The following is a 17,533-nucleotide window of genomic DNA, read 5'->3' as shown; positions in this document are numbered from 1 at the left end:
ATGGCCCTCTCTGTCTTCTCTTTTCCAAACTAAACTAACCCAGTTCTCTCAGTTTTCCCTCATAGCTCATGTTTTCTAGACGTTTAATCACTTTTGTTTCTTTACTGTAGATAACTGAAGTTGTTGATTTATTTAAATAATGGATAGAAGCTGCCTATGTAAACAAATGGGGCATTTTCATAATATTTTAAGTAAAAGATAATGCAAACTACAGAAATACATAGAGAAGAGGTGAGAAAAATGTATTTTCTGACTGGGATGCTATCGAACATTTAGAGCCAGAAAACAGTGTTTTTAGAGGGAAAGGTTTTCCTAGTTTCCCCATATAAATAAGCTGCTGGTAGTTGTTAATAAAATATTCTGTAGAGGGAGAAAATCTGATCTGTTGAGAGACAGTAATGCTAGAAAATGTTCCCCATATTAATATCTCATGTCTCTAAAAAGCAGAGGGTTCATTTCAGATCAACCATGTGCTCTTTTTTTTAGGGGAATGAATATCCAGCATCACTATTTATATTAAGGGATTTCATGGGCTTGAGTTATAGCTATTGGTATAATCATAGGTTTAAGAAATAAAAATAGTTATTTCTTATTCCTTTGTGAGTTGGCATGAAAAGGTCATTAAGTGCATAGTACTGCAAACACTTCAAAGGAAATATATTTTACCATTTGCTTACAGGTTATTTACTGTATAGGAAATATGCATAATATTGCCACATTGCTATGAAGAACTGGGAGGAAAAGGGCTTCTTTTATATTTAAGATCTAGTTACATTTGTTTTATTTTTTATAATAAAAATTAACCACATATATTGGGTTGTTTAAAAATGGCATGTGGTAGACATAAGATCTGCAATAATGAACCTCTTTTAAAAAGAAGCTTTCTGACAGTGTGGTAACCCTTCTCTTCAGATGCCCAATTTAACAGGAAGGTTTTAAATAGTCTTATGTATATACTTTATAGACGATCTACCCATAGAAAATAATGAATCCATCTTTGTCAGACACAGAAATGAGAGAGAGTGCATAAGAAAAAACAAATTAGCTGGATTTTGGTCCTCCTTTGATAAGTCAATTCCCTTGAAGGTCTAACCTACAGAATTAAAGTAAAATGAACGATCATTTTCTGGTGGGTGATTCATCATTAATTATTATTGGGTATTTTATTGCCTATTCAAAAACTTCTATGTAATTTAATTTGTAAATTTTAACAAAAAATCTACAACTGTGCATGGAGCATTTAAATGGCAACACATTGCTAACAGGTAGTAATGACTGTGTAGAAAGTGTTATATATATTTAGCCAACAGAAGTCAATTGAATGTCTAAATCCAGAACAATAAGGTACATAGGAAGGCACATGTAAATCAGATCCCATTTAAAAGTATTTTAGTAATAAATTTTCCTTTATAAAGAGGAGAAGAGAAATTCTGTTGCCTGGATTTATGTATTCTAGTATCTGAGTTTAATGATGTAGTCTAGAGAACCAGACTTCATGATTCTGAAGTCTCGCCAGACAGGCTGTTTACAGGCTGTAGTATTCAGCTTGGATGGATGTGTGGACTAGCAAGAATAATTCTAAATGACAGTATTCTGGGACAGAGCTGTACCAAAGTACCCTACATTAATTAACTTAATAAGCAAACATTACAGCTCAGGAATTTGGTAATCATGGTGGCTAGATATACTTATTTAAACTTGTGATGCTCTGAGAGGCAAGTCATTGCCACACTAGATTGCTGTATGTCCATTGGCATATACAAATTAGGTCTTCGGGAGAATTTAGGCCCCAATCCCCGCCATTAGTAACTGCATTAATGAATAATGGAAACACCGCGTTGGGGACCACTGGTATGAGAGACTTTGCCAGGCCTTGGGGGGAGCTGGCTCCAGGTCCCTAAGAAGGGACAAACGACTTACTCACCTGCATCCTGCTTCAAAGACCTTTCAAATCTGCACTTGAAAGGGAATCCTCTGAACTGTCATTCATGCTAAAATTCGACAGTTTACGCCTCGGTCTCAACAAACAATCTAGTTATCTTACCCGTTAAAAAGATAGCTTCCCCAATTATCACCTCAAAAAACATTAGCTCACATCTACGCCTCCCCCCCCCCCCCCGCATCCCCCTTCGGTTCTGAAATTTGATTTGTCCTTTTCATATGTGTTCATTTTTTTAAAATTGTATCCTTTGGTATATATGGTTGTGACTATTTTCTTCCACTATTTGATCTGAGGAAGTGGGTCTGGCCCACGAAAGCTCATCACCTAATAAAGCATCTTGTTAGTCTTTAAAGTGCTACATAGTCCTGTATTTTGCTTTAGCAGAAGGAGTGAGACTGGGAGCTAGCCTCCCCCAACCAGTCCTTTAGTGTTGCTAGGGCCACAGGGTGCATGTCACCAGGGGTTTTGGTAGCAACTTAACGGACCCAGGTCTCTGGCCCTGCAACTACCAAGATAGCATCTGCCAGGAGCCCTGGGCCCTTTTAGATAACTGGGCCCAGGAAGCTGACCCCTTTGTTCCCTCTGTCAGCAGCCCTGCATACAGCACTAGATGAGCCAATCCATAAATAGTGAGGTACATCCTGTGGCAAAGAAATTTCCAAGTTTGAGGACACAACTTGCACTTGACAGAAATCAGTTGTTGGAAGATATCTCCTAGTTTGGCAGGAAAAGGGTAAATAAGTACATATATGCCCATGTTTGTGTTATAGAGAGATAAAGCAAGTGCAACTTATTTTACAAATTAACAATACAATATTGTTATATATTCTATAACCATATAATCTAATCAAAATGATGACAGAAGTCATAGTAATCTACGTACTATGGATGAAGTTGTGGTTTATTGTTAAATTTGTCTCAAAATCTCAGCTGAGATTTAGACAAGTTGCAGCATGGACAAAACAGACTTCATTAAACAGCAGATTTTTATATTACTGCATCTAAGAAACAGAGAAGAAAGAGGCAAGACATTTTTTTTGCCAAATTCCCAAACAGTTTTGCAGATGCAGTAAGTATGAAAATTTCTGATAAGCTTTGGATAAGTTTACAAACTCTGGTGGATGTTTGCCCCATCCTTCAGCTACTGACATATCTGGAGGCATTCGTATGTATGAGTCATCCTCAATGTTATTCAGTTAGTACTAGCTTTTGAATGAAGGAATTAGAACCTGCATGATGAAGAAGAAAAAGCTGGTCCAAAAAGGTGAACATTTCATTTTCTGTCACTCCAGATGTCTAAGATGTAGCAAAAATATTTTCTCAAAAAAATTCAGGTCACAGTACGTGTCACAGGGGTTGTCACTGAATGAGGAAAGCAGTAATTATTTTCTCATGTATTTGTGTCCAGAAGTGCCTCAGGCACTCAACATAGGTTCTGCAGCACTCATCCAAATCTGACCCAGGCTCCTTACCTCTGGAGGCAGTGAACTGAGCCTTTTTGGATAGTTTGAGTAGTATCCTAGGGCTTTCACCCATCCTTTAAATCCTGGATTATTTTCTTCTCCTTAAAGATCCCCTTCTGCTGCCCTTTTGTTTGCTGTTAAATAGCTGATCTCTAGTGGGAAGACGATTCACAGTTAATCAGCTCATCTATTCTGAGACAGTGACAATGCTGGTTTATGAATATGCCAGCAGGCATTGCTGTAACAGTTGTGCGGTTAAACCCTTCCCTTTCCTGAGGGGCTCCACTGTATCCACAGCACTGCAAACATAATACAATTACCACCAAACTAGTGTGCTGGCTATAAACACTAATGCTGTCAACAGAATTTGAGAAAACGCAATTTGTGTTATTTAGCAAGCAGCTTGTTTACATAAATAAACCAGGTGAGGTGAAAAAAGTGATGCTCTACAGTATTGAACACAAGTGAACATTAGGCATATGGAGAGAAAAATATTTCTGTGCTTCTGTTTTCTCATAATCTTTTGGGTTGCCTTGTATCATCTCACTGTGAATAATGAGACAGGCTTTTCCCAGTCTTTTGGACAGGCACTACTCCTGCTCTGAACAGAGATGACATAGTGGTCAAAATGCTAGCAGCTGGTCTATATTGCGACTTTTTCTGTTGCTATTACTGGGGTGGGTTTTAAAGAAAAGTAAGGACTCACATAATATATTCCTGAAGTATTGCTACCAGAAAAAGTCAACAGAAGAAATTAGCCACATTCTTACATTTACTCATACCAGAACTATTATTCATACAAATAAAACAAAAGTTCATCCTTCCTGGCAAATACATTGAGTTGCTCCTCCCTATTTGAGACCTCTTTCTGTTATGTTGCTTATTTATTCATTGAAACAGGATTTAGAATCATAGAATCCTAGGGCTGGAAGAGACCTCAGGAGGTCATGGAGTCCAGTCCCCTACCCAAAGCAGGACCAACCCCAACTAAACCATCCCAGCCAGGGCTTTGTCAAGCCAGGACTTAAAAACCTCTGGGGAGGGAGATTTCACCACCTTCATAGGTAACCCATCCCAGTACTTCACCTCCCTCTTAGTGAAATAGTTTTACCTAATATCCAACTCAGACCTCCCCCACTGTAACTTGAGACCATTTCTATACTTTCAATTTACGTCAGAATTGTTAATAGTCAGAAACTATTTAAACTTGAAATCAATCTATCCATTTTAGCCTCATTATTTTATACATTTAAATTGTATGTACGATTCTGTCCGTTCCTTTCCTTCTACTTAATGCTCAAAAATTAGTTTATAATACTGTGCTTTCTTTCCTTGACTTGAAGGGCAAAGAGTCTATTGACCTGGCATTTGTATGATATTACTTTCCCTTCCCCATAATCCTATGCAGTGTAAAGAAATCATCCAGATTTACAGCTTGTTAGTAATGATTTGATGGACATTATAGTAGGGAGCAAGCTCTGCTACAGTTCAAATTAAGACCCGTTTTCCATTTAATGCTTGATTATAAGGCCACATCTACGAAAGTTACATCCATATAGAGCTGCTGCTATTAGTATATTGCTCATGTATGTGCACACTTGGCTGCTTGAGAGGGTGCTTTGTGTACTTACAAGGAGTGCTTGTGTCACTCTTTGGTGCCATGTTTTTTGGGTGATTTCTTAATATGTTGTGAGGTGGAAATGAGTAACACGCTGGAAGCTAGGGGTCAAGTTTCCATCACAGTACTTTCTATAATTCCATAATGCCACTCCCATCTCATAATTTTTAAAAAATTGCTTTTTTTAAATCCCACAAACCTGTGCAGCACTTGTTTCTGCCTTCTCTGACAGAAGCATGGAGCCTGCACAGCTCTGTGCTATTGTCATGAACATTGCAAATGCAGGATGAATGATTCTCCAGGATGCACAGAAGTGCAGGAAGCACTGCAGCAACATGGGATATGACAATTTCTTTGGGAGGAGATTGCTAAGGGATATAATGAAAACAAATTCATGGTTGTGACTGGTATTCACAGAGCAGTAGCAGAAAGTGGAGTGCCTCTTCTGGGCCTAAGGAACAAGCAGTAACTGGTGGGATTCCATTATAATGCAGGTTTGGGATGAAAAGCAGCAGCTGTAGAACTTTCAGATGTCAAAATCCACATCCTTGGTTCAATGTGCTGAACTCACACTAGCCAGCCAGTGCTTAGGCCACAGAATGAGAGCTTCACTGACAGCAGAGAAGTGAGTGGTGGACACATTGTGGAAACTAGCAACATCAACTTTGGAATTAGACAATCCACAGTGCTATCTGTTGTCATGCAAGTGTGTAAAGCCATTAATTGTATCCTGTTATGCGGGACCATGACTTCAGGCCAATGCTTATCAAAGTGGTCTGTGAAACCACTTTAAGACACTTGTTAACTGGTTGTGCCAGTTTTCTTACCAGCGCCGTAGCGCCGTAGCCTCACAGCTCCTGTTGGCTCCATTTCACTGTTTGCAAAGTGGAAGTGGCAGGCTGGTGCTTCTCGTGGCTTCCTTTGGCTGCAATTGAAGAAACAGAGCCAATAGGAGCTGTGAGGCTCTGTGGCCGTGGCACCAGTAAAAAAAACAAACGGCTGTGGCCAGTTAACAGGTTTCTCAAAGTGGTTTCGCAGACCACTTTGAGAAACACTGCTCTAGGCAATAGGCAGGACATGAGGTGTGGATTTGCAGCTATGGAGATCCCAAACTTCAGTGGGTAATAACATGGCACACACATCCCCTATTTTGACCCTAACACACTTCACCACAGAGTACATAAACATAAAAGGATATTTTTCTATAGTTAAGCAAGCTTTGGTGAATAATGAGGGATGCTTCACAGCTATCATTATGGGCTGGTTAGGGGAAGGTTCATGACGTTCACATATTTAACAACACAGGACTGTTCAGAAAGCTGCAAGCAGGGATGGTCTTTCCTGACCAACAAGTGACCACTGGTGATGCTGAAAGTACAATAGCATTCCTGTGGGACCCAGTCTGCTCCTTGTTCATAAAGCCATACACTGGCCCCTTTGACAGCTCTAAGAAAAGATTCAGCTACTATATTAGCAGGTATATAACAGCAATTGAATATGCTTTGGGCAGATTCAAAGGAGAAAAATATTTCACTAGTTATAGCTGCTTGTTGTGTTCTACATAATATCTGTGAGGCAAAAGGGGAACAGTTGCCACTCCTATGGAGCAGATGTCCCCTGACTTTGAATGGCCAGACACAAGGTCCATTAGAAGAGCTCAGCACAGAGCTATATTGCTGAGGGGAGGCCTTGAAAGAGAATTTGAATGGTCAGCCACAGTTCTTTATTTTGCTGGGTTACGTTCTACTGACCCTGAAGGTTTCAAGGGCTGTTAGGAACTGTGTCGTGCTTGATGCGTAGTGCTTATCATCGCACCATCTGAATGAATTCAGGTATTACTTTTCAATTACTATTAGCTACAATGATTAGGAATATAACCCCATGCTCTCAGCCCTAAGCTTCTGACTGCCAGAAGCTAGGACTGAGGATGATCACTCAAAATTGCCTTGTATTTATTCCCTCTGAAGCACCTAGCACAGACAACTATAAGAGCCAGGATACCAGCCTAGATGGACCATTGATCTGGCCCAAATGGCCATTCAGAAGTACTTTCGGTAGCACTAATCATTCTGTTGTATAGGTTCTGAAGTAATAAAGGTGAAATTATTTTCAAAACTAAAAAATCTGTTGTGTAACAAGGACAGTGCAAAAGAATAGTGTGAAAATAAAATATTCATGCAGAATTGTACATTAACAGGACATAACTTTAAAGTTAGTATGCTAGAAAACAGTTATGTCCCTTTCAGTCTATTTCTGCTGAACATATGTCAACCATGATTCGCACGGGTCAGTGTATGTGAAGGTATGGTTTCCCTCACTGACCCCCAGCCTAGAGTGCGTGGGGGAAGAATGCATCTGATGATGCCTCATAGAACATTGTGTAGGGGGTTGCTAAAATGGAATTCTCATTGACTACAAAGAGAACTGAGCATGTGACATGACTGTGGCACTTATAGGTCAACAAGAGACTGCAGCATCAGTATTTGCTGCCTGAAAAGCCCTGTTATGTACTGGTGCTTCTCCTTTTCACTCTCTCTTTATCTAGGCTGGCTATTATGTTAACCTTCCAGGCTCTCTGTTCAAGGCCCAATGCAGCAATGGCTTTCAGAATCTCACTGAATTTACCCACCCTAGTCAACCTTTGTTTCCTCTGTCAGGTATTCCATGGGTGTGGAGAGGGGCCCCCATTATGGCTTCAATAGCAGCAATTACAGATAAATTAGACAGCTGTATCATTGGATTTACAGTCACAAAGGAAAGCAAACGGCAAGTTTCAGAACTCACCCCTATTTCCATAAAAGTTTTAAAACAGACATACTTTTGACACTTCAGCTTTGACACATGTCTGCATAATGCCACTGTCCACTGCCGCCATGGTGAGTATGGCCCACCATAAGCAAGGAGGGAATTGTTGGTTGTGTATAACAAAAATTTCAGGCCCTATTTTCCATCAGGTTGAGCATAGGGCAATGGCCTTGTATACTGACACTCCATTCCAGGGGTAGTAGTAATTTTAGCTGATATCTCACTCCTGAGGGTAAGAAATGAATAGAGAGCCCAAAGCTGCCCAAGTCTGTATGCCTCCAGCCTGCTACCACAATCATGCTTGCTGAAATCATTGCAAAGTAGAGTGGGAAAATATTTTACCACAAAGGAAAAAATAAAGGCAGCCATTACCAGAAACGTCTGGGACACGTTTGTGGAATATCTCCATGAAAGTTCTGAGATCTCTCGGGATACAGGGTACATCTCTATTAGGACATGAAAAATGTCAAAAAATATTACCTGTGTAACCAATGGAAACATCCGTTGGTTACATGGTTAATCAGGCTTTGTGGGTTCCCAGGTGCTGGCCCAGCAGGCTCCAGGCTCTCAACACCACTAGAGCCACAGGCTACGTCTACACTGGCCCCTTTTCCGGAAGGGGCATGTAAATTTCACTAGTCGTCGTAGGGAAATCCGCGGGAGATTTAAATATCCCCCGCGGCATTTAAATAAAAATGTCCGCCGCTTTTTTCCGGCTTTTAAAAAAGCCGGAAAAGAGTGTCTAGACTGGCCCCGATCCTCCGGAAAAAGTGCCCTTTTCCGGAGGGTCTTATTCCTACTTTGAAGTAGGAATAAGACCCTCCGGAAAAGGGCACTTTTTCCGGAGGATCGGGGCCAGTCTAGACGCTCTTTTCCGGCTTTTAAAAAAGCCGGAAAAAAGCGGCGGACATTTTTATTTAAATGCCGCGGGGGATATTTAAATCCCCCGCGGATTTCCCTACGACGACTAGTGAAATTTACATGCCCCTTCCGGAAAAGGGGCCAGTGTAGACGTAGCCACAGAATCCAGACTCCAGGTCACTGCTGCCCACACGGGGTCCAGACCACCGCTGGCCCAATGGGTTCTATATGCCTGACACTGGCAGTCCTGCGAGTTCCAGGCTAATGTTGCCACCAGCCCTGCAGGGTCTGAGCCCTTGGCTGATAGCGGCCCCGGGCTCATGGCCATTTCTGTCCCTGCAGGGCCTGGCGACAGGATCATGTCTGCTGCTGGCCCCACAGGCTCCGGGGTGCCAGTCACCACAAGCTTTGGGCTGAAGGATCCCAGCCGCTGCTGACTCCACAGGCTCAGGACTAAACACCACTGAGACTCACATAGCAAAAGGATTACACTGAGCCTGTATGGACAGAGAAATCAACAGGGTTCAAAACATTAAACATTTTGCACCAGCCAGGCAGCTCAAGGGGCTAAGTGCATTGAACCTGACTTACCTAGACAAGGTCATTTTGAGTTCCCACTTTGGGCAGAAATTTGGTAAGAACAGAAGGCATATTGCTAAAGTTTGTCTCCATTAGGGTTGTATTATTATTTATTTTGGGGAAAACTGCTGAGCATTCCTAAGTACTTACTGTTGCCTCTGCTGAGGAATAGAAGGTTTCAAGACCTTGCAAGTTGGTTCTCCCTTCTTGTTCAACCTAGTCAATGGCTTTATAATTCTGACAAACACAAACATATAACATATAACTGACAAACAGTTGTGTCTCTCTAGTTGTTTTCCTGAGGTACGTCACATATTTTTTAAATAGCTTACATTTATTTCAGTTCAGTTTCAGATTACCACTCTTATTCCTCTCAAAAATCATTTGTACAGGCATCAGTTCCTGCTCAAAAAAGTCTTAGTATGCATCAGAATATCACCATGTATAACACAGTAAAAGAATTATGCCATACAATACTCTTTCATAAGCCTCTGAAAGATACCAAGGCTGTTAAATAAACCAAAAAACATTAATTTAAATAATCATGCAAAAATACTTTTCCCCCTATCCTTCAGATCATACCTATTTTTAATGATCCATTGGAAAACTAAGGTATCTGCTGCTAAGAGCAGATAAGAATCATTTTAAGTAAATTAATTCAGTTTTCTGAATTATAATCTACATGGAATATAGAATTTAAGCCTATTCCCTTTATGTCTAAGGCACAAGGACTGATTGAAAAATCAATTAGTTATAAATGTCTAATACATTCCCTCAATCGCTTGTAAAGCATAGAGTGTTATGCTAGAACAACGCCATAAAAAGTCTTAGGCTGTGTCTACATTGGCACCCCTTTCCGGAAAAGGGATGCTAATGAGACCAGTCGGAATTGCAAATGCCGCGGGGGATATAAGTAGGAATAAGGGATCTTCCAGAAGAGGGCTTATTTTCCGCAAGATCCCGTCTAGACTGGCGCTTTTCTCTGGCAAAACCCCGAGCCGGAAAAAAGCGGCAGCCATGTTCATGCAGATGCCGCGGGGGATATTTAAATCCCCCGCGGCATTTGCAATTCCGACTGGTCTCATTAGCATCCCTTTTCCGGAAAGGGGTGCCAATGTAGACAAAGCCTTGGAGTTAACCTTCAAAACTCTTTCATATCCTTCCTCTCCTTTAAAATGTTTCTCTTTTGTTGTGTCACTGTTTACTAGATGCAGCAGAGGGTCACATTTTGTGGCACTATTTTTGTTAATACTAAACTCTCAAAGTGCTAATAGTTCTCATTATCAACCTTTTGCTCCTCCTATTGGATCTCTGTAGCAGCTCTTCTCCCTCAGTCTCTGCTCCTGTCCTTAGGTAGTTTTCTTTGTCCCTCTCTGACTATTTTTAAGGTACTCTCATTGATGTTCATGACTTCCTTCAACACCCTCTCCCTCTAAGGCTCAAACACGCTCTTTTAAGCTGCATTGTGTGTCAAATGATCTATCACAAATACACTGGCTCCTGTCTTTTTAAAGAGCCAATACTACCCTAGGTCAACATCTTTCCTGGAATTTATTACGCAGTTATTTGCTATTATGACTCCATCCATTATCTCAATTGCCCAGACCTCTCATTCCAGTTCTTGAGATCTAATTTTTAAACCTATTTTTCCGATTTTTTGAATGAGTGCATGTTCTTCAGTCATTATCTCCTTTTGAGACCTATAAGGCCATTTATTCTGAGTCTTCCAGTTGTTAGCATTTTTAGCATGTCTGGTTAAAAAACTGTTATGTCTGAGCCAGTATTCACAATTCGTGTACATTGCACATTCTCTATTACTCTCCTTAGTAGTCCTATACTTATTACTGTTATTCAACTGACCAGATAAAAACAAACAAACGAACAAAACAAAACACCCAATTTATGAGGCTATTCCTAGTACCACCAATATTTGCCTGGTAAGTTTGGTGTCAGCCCATTTTTCGAAACTGGATGAGGAACTTTCTTTACGCACTTGACACTTCCCTGACACTTCGTCCTGGCTTGCCTTGCATTTATAACACTCCTTTTTGGGGACAAATCATTTTCATATCACCAACATTTATGATAATTATTTCCTTTATTATTTCTTATGGTCAATCTCTGTTAACATTGTTATAAAGACTTGTCTAAACACAACTAGTACATGTTTATTTATACTGGTGCAGTATAGCTAAAGCAGTACAAATCCCCCTGGTGCATATGCATTCATACAAAAGTGCCCTATTCTGGTACAGGAAAGGGTATAACTATGTGGCTGCATCTAGACTGGAAAAACTTGCCAGCTGTCTACACTGGCCGCTTGAATTTCCGCAAGAACACTGACGATCTCATGTAAGATTGTCAGTGTTCTTGCAGAAATACTATGCTGCTCCCGTTTGGGCAAAAGCCCTCTTGAGCAAATGCTTTTGCGCAAGAGGGCCAGTGTAGACAATGCGGTATTGTTTTGTGCAAAAAAGCCCCGATGGTGAAAATGGCGATTGGGGCTTTCTTACGCAAAACCGCGTCTAGATTGGCACAGACGCTTTTCCGCAAAAAGTGCTTTTGCAGAAGAGCATCCGTGCCAATCTAGATGCTCTTTTCTGCAAATGCTTTTAATGGAAAAATGTTTCCGTTAAAAGCATTTGCGGAAAATCATGCCAGTCTAGACGTAGCCTATCAGTATAAATTACCTTTATGCCAATAAGATTGTGTCCACTAGAGCTTTTATCATTAGTTCAGTAAAAAACAATCACAGTCCTAACTAAAATAATTATTCTGGTAAAACTTGTAAGTTAACTTGCAAGTGTAAAATGGGCCTAATTTTCTAAATGTTATGACAAATTAAAATCTTTTTCATTGTACATATTAAATACAAATTTGTACTCACAGGGCTGATGTCAGCCTGGTTCAGTCATTCTAACTGGCAACTGCTTTCTTTTCTGCTTGGCTGTTGCTTGGGAGGATTTCAGTGCTCTGACAAATACCATTAAACAGTGTCCTTGGTTTCTTTTTGGTGATCTTAATTAGTCAGACCACGTCTAGTTAAGCATCAATGGACCATTTCCATTTTATCCCCTGCTGATATCTGGATTTGCCAGACAACCATCTCATCTGGTCCTCTGCTAGTTAAGACTGCATATCTTGTTCCTTTCTTCTCCTTGTCCTTAGCTGTGCCCTGGCTAGATTATGTGGATGGCTGGCTCCAAACTGCTTCTGACATCTCTTGGTAACTTAGTATTTTTCTGGAGCATCATCAGATCTGATTAGCTATTAAAAGCACCTCTCTTTTAATCTCCCCATCATTTGAGATACAATGTTAAAGTTAGCCAAATAAGCCTCCCAAGAATTTTTTCCCTCAGTGGTCACTATTGTATTTTTTGTATTGGCTTTTGTATTACTTGAACTGGGACCATTTGATTCTTGCTAACTGGGCTACCGTGGTATACAAATGGGGTAAAAAAATTGTAAATATCCTGTCTTGCCCAAATGCTCTGGCTGGTGTGCTTCCTCATCCCAGAAGCTGGCTTCCACAATCATCTGCAACACCTGAAATTTCTTCTCTAATTTTCTAGCTCTTTACTTCCTTCCTGCAGGTCATCCCTTACTCTAACAAGTTCCAAATTAGTCAGAATTTTCTGATTATTTCCCATATTCTGAAAATGTATTTAGTCCACAGTAATCAAGTGTCCATCATCTCCTTTATTCTGTTTGCCAGTCTTGACTGGGCATGCTGTATACAGGTTTCAAAATCTGTCCACGTCAATATTCCCTCTAATCCTTTCCTTCTATATGTGAATTTTTTCCATTCATGTGCAGAATACATTTTTATGTGCATCAATGCATGTGTGAATGTACACCACTAACAGAAACACAAAACCTAACTGTGGATGCTTTGCTAATCAGCTGGGTGATACTGGAATTTCTCCTACATGGCTGCACAAGCACACAGCTCATTGAGAACACTGGTCCAAGTCCTTTGTAATTTTTGTTCCAGCAGAATTTGTATTTAAACCGAATGGATCTCATCTCTGCTTTCAATTCCTTCTAAAAAACTTCCAGGTCCCCTTTGGTCTGACCTAGTATGGCTGTTCTTATGTTTTACATTCTTCCTCGGGTCCTGTTATTCCTTCTGGCCTGCTTATATTGTCTCCAAGTCTTTGATTTCTGCAACTTGTTGCAGTTTGGTTCAACGGCCAGCCCAGCTCACTATTTCTTTCTCCTTGGAAACTCTACCCTGTTTACAAAACCAGTCTTGACTCTTGGGATGGGTTTTCCCAGTCTCTGTGCAGGAGATATTTTATACTTATTGGAGGCTGGGGGAATTAATCAATCCTTATTCAGGAGATGATGAGTCTCTGTTTTGAAGGGAAGGCTCAATCCTTATGTAGGGCAGTGCAGTCAGCTGGGGAGGGCATTTCAGTGGGGATCAGTCCTGGCCCTCATTTACAGGGTTTGTAAGATGGGGGTCTCTGCCCCTGCGTGCGGGTGGGCTTCCCAACCAGTCACGCAGGATTTGTGGGCCTGGACCCTTCTCATGGAGGTTTGTGAGGGAGTATCCAGGCCCCCTTCACAGGCTGCTGGGGGGAGGGAGTCATAGCCATTGGCAGGCTCGAGGGCTTCTGTTCCAGCATGTCCTGCGGGGGCATCCCAGTCAGTGAGACAAGGCGGGCCAGAAAGGGCGCCCGGCTCCTGCCCATGGCACTGTCTAGGGACCCTGGGAGCTGCCTGGCGACGGTTTAACGGTCATCCTGGCCCCGCCTCTAGCGCGCGGGCCCGTTCGCCCCGCGCCCGTTAGCAGTGACTGCAGCAGGGCTCCTCCCTCTTTAAATGGGGGCGGGGCGGGGGCGCTTCCTCCGTCTTTCCCCTGGGGCAACCTTGGGAGCGGTTGAACTAGGCGCGCGCGTTCTCTGCGTTGCTATGACAACGGGGCGGGAGGGGCGCAACCGCAGGCGCGGCGCCGAGCCCGCAAGTCCTCGCGCCGCCTGCCCGGCTCGGACTACAGCTCCCAGCAGCCCCCGCGCGGCGCCGTGACTCTGCCGGGGCGACCGTGGCGCTGGCTGGGATGGAGCGAGCCTGAGGGGCAGGCGGAGGAGAGAGCCCAGCCCACCCCGCCCCTCCACCCTCGGCCCGGGCCCATGCGGCCCCCCAGAGACCATGGGATCCAGGATCAAGTGAGTGCCCGGGGGGGCTGAGCCTGGCTGCCGGGTCTGTCAAGGGAGGGCAGGACGGGGGGAAGGGGGGCTCCCCCTGCCCAGCCTGCAGGCCCCGGGGGGGGGGGTCGAGCAGGGCTGAGGGGGGGGCTCCCTGCCCAGCCTGCAGGCCCCGGGGGGGGTCGAGCAGGGCTGAGGGGGGCGCCCCCTGCCCAGCCTGCAGGCCCCGGGGGGGGGAGGGGGGGGGGGGTCGAGCAGGGCTGAGGGGGGCGCCCCCTGCCCAGCCTGCAGGCCCCTGGGGGGGGTTCGAGCAGGGCTGAGGGGGGGCGCCCCCTTGCCCAGCCTGCAGGCCCCTGGGGGGGGGGGGGGGTCGAGCAGGGCTGAGGGGGGGCGCCCCCTTGCCCAGCCTGCAGGCCCCTGGGGGGGGTCGAGCAGGGCTGAGGGGGGCGCCCCCTTGCCCAGCCTGCAGGCCCTTGGGGGGGGGGGAGCTTCCTTCATCCTCTCTGTCCCCTGCCTGAAGCGTGGGACCCCACCCCCGTCCCCGCTGGGCTCAGAGTGGTGGCTGAGTAAGGCCAGACTCTGGGGACGGTGCCCTTGTGTGCAAGCTGCAGGAGCAGGCTAACGTGCATCCCTGGAGGAAGAAATGTGTCCGTTTGAAGGCTGGGGGGCGGGGGGCAGGGCTGTCTGAGGCAGGGTGGCCCTCAGGAGAGCAACCCTAGCTGTTTAGGTGCTGGGATGAAGGGTGACAAGAGACCCATGTCTTCTCTGCTTAAGGTGGGTGTCTGTAGACAAAGCTTGAGGGAGGGGTTGAACCTCAACTAGCAGGCCTAAAAAATGGGAGAAGTGAGTATGGTTGAGGTGAGGAATGGGACTTTAATGGAAGAGAGGATAGAGGTTGTGGGGAGTACTGGGTTGAAACTGCTGCTATTTCCCTTCTACATACAGCAGATCCCATTGAGACAGAGGGCCTGCCAGAGGTGCTAGCTGGTTGGGTTACGTGCTTTCATATTCAGGGCTGTCAAATTAAAACAGTTAACAACATGAATGAACTGAGATTTTTAGAAACGTGAAGATCGTACATGTCTGAGAAGCAGATTTATGCATAGGAAACCTGTTCTCATCTGGAGGAGGCTGCCATGTTTGTGTACAGTAGGGGTATGTCTACACTTCAGTGCTATTTTGGGATCCTGGGATCCTGAAATAGCTACCTCACGTCTTTTGAACGGGTCCATTATTCTGAAATACAGAGGATGTGCTATTTTGCCATCCCTGTAAACCTCATTAGACAGCACCAAATTACGAAATAGCCTGTTTCGAAATAGACTCAAATAAGCTACGCAATTTGCATAGTGCAAATTGCGTGTCTTATTTCAAGTTTCGGGTGCTGTGTAGACAAACCCTAGGAGTGATGAATGGGGCTGATCAGATGGCTCTTTTGTTACTTTGCTGAGCACTCTGGGTGATTGTTCCTCTATTAGGGCACTTTCCTATGTGATTGCTTAGGGTTCAGTTTGCTATCTCTTGTTTAGCATGTATAAACATTAGGTAGCAACTACAGACAGGTCAGCTATTTTTTGATGTGTGGACAGCTAGGACGTTAGATCCATTTTTGTGGCTACAGATTGAAATTTACCCCTGCGTTTCTGTCACCTCAAGATTAAGTGCTGTTCTGCATAGGAGTACCTGTCATATCTATTTAGAAACTTCAGCTGGTAGAGTTTGGTGATTTGCTGAAGTTATGCTTCCTTTTGCAAGCATATTGAACCTGTGCTCTACATGCCTTTCTGACTACCCATTGATTTCTGGGTTGATTTTAAAATTTTGTTTTTGATTTATAATGGTCATGCACCTACTTGTCTAAAGGAAATTTTGCTGGATTTGCAATAAGCATAGGTGCCTGAACAGTGCCCCACTGGCATGAGAGGGGGTGGGTAACACAGCATTTAGGTAGGCGGCATGACCTTTGGGTCCCTTGGAGCAAACAGGAAGGGAGCAACTCAAGTTTTTCATCCTTGCAGGTTCATGCTGCAAGGTCCTCTTCTCGCTTCACCCATAAGGAGATGTAGTGTAGGGGTAGGGCTGTGCATTGGTGATACAGTACTCTGTTGGAATATTCTGGTCAGGTTAACATTTTGCTGATGTTGTTGCTGGATGAATTCATTTGATGTTGGGGGTAATTGAGAGGTTTCTTTTACTGTTTTTAATAAAAATTGTCAAGGGTGTCCAAATAAAATAAAGACAGACTTTAAAATAGTCCTAACGTGAATGCCGAATGAGTGAATCTCCATCCAAATGCATGTAACTTGGTAGGTCTGCTTGCTTCACTGACTTCTGGTCAGTGTATATTTGATTTAAATCATGATTGAAATCTCTAGTCAGGAAGACTCGATTTAATCATGGTTTTCTACATAAAAGTACAAAAGTGTTGGTTGTTATAGCCTTAATACATATTCTTCACAACTCAGAGATAGATATAAGTTTCATTTTTAGAAGGTACACATTATATATGTTTTAGCAGTGATTTATTTTGAAGACTTATACCAGGAAGTGAATGAATGATGATTTCATTTACCAAAGGTAATTGAAGCAGATATTTACGAAGTCACTGGGTGGAGTACTATCTCCAGTTCAAAAGGTTAATCATTAATTTTGGAGGATTTTCTTGCCATACTGTATTAAGAGGAGAACCTCACCATATAGATATTTAAGTTGTTTTATTTAGTTAAAAAGATTTCTTAATTTGGAATGAATTAGTCCAAAGGAAGAAAATATTCTTTTTATACCAGCTGAAGAAGCTACTGCTGTTAAACGAGATTATCACTTCAACAGTCTCTGAATTCAAGTGCTTAAGTGACTTCCACCAGTTCACTGGTGCAACTTTCTTTAAAACATTATCAGCAAATGTATTTCTTGAATAGTTCACTCTTAGCTCTGAAGTTTATTATACAGGATGCATCTCTATAAACCGGAACTCTCTGGTCCGGCAACATCTGTGGTCTAGTAGGACTATGGATATTTCAGAATCAGAAAGTCCTGGTGTGCTCTGGGGGCGTGGGTGACCTGGGAGCTCGGTGTGATCCGGAAGGGGAGAGTGCTCAGTACGATTCAAGGGGGG

At 43.1% G+C, this 17,533-nt stretch overlaps 1 protein-coding gene across 7 annotated transcripts in view; it reads left to right on the top strand.

Moving 5' to 3' along the window:
* Positions 1-14,154: 14,154 nt before the first annotated feature.
* DENND1A (DENN domain containing 1A) overlaps positions 14,155-17,533 on the top strand; it is a 361,583-nt gene continuing 358,204 nt past the window's right edge. For 2 of the 7 annotated variants that reach the window (XM_075905650.2, XM_075905649.2), the window contains exon 1: positions 14,159-14,439. In XM_075905650.2, the coding sequence (XP_075761765.2) occupies positions 14,423-14,439 (17 nt within the window). In that variant the 5' untranslated portion in view covers positions 14,159-14,422. Of the gene's footprint in view, positions 14,440-17,533 lie in introns of all 7 variants that reach the window. The other 5 variants (XM_075905654.2, XM_075905652.2, XM_075905656.2 and 2 more) reach the window with 4 other exon arrangements.

The sequence above is a fragment of the Pelodiscus sinensis genome, chromosome 23 (genome assembly GCF_052426305.1).
Source record: "Pelodiscus sinensis isolate ZL-2025 chromosome 23, ASM5242630v1, whole genome shotgun sequence".
NCBI lineage: Eukaryota > Metazoa > Chordata > Testudines > Trionychidae > Pelodiscus > Pelodiscus sinensis.
Note: the sequence above shows the minus strand (reverse complement) of the source record. Positions and strands in the feature narration are given on the sequence as shown.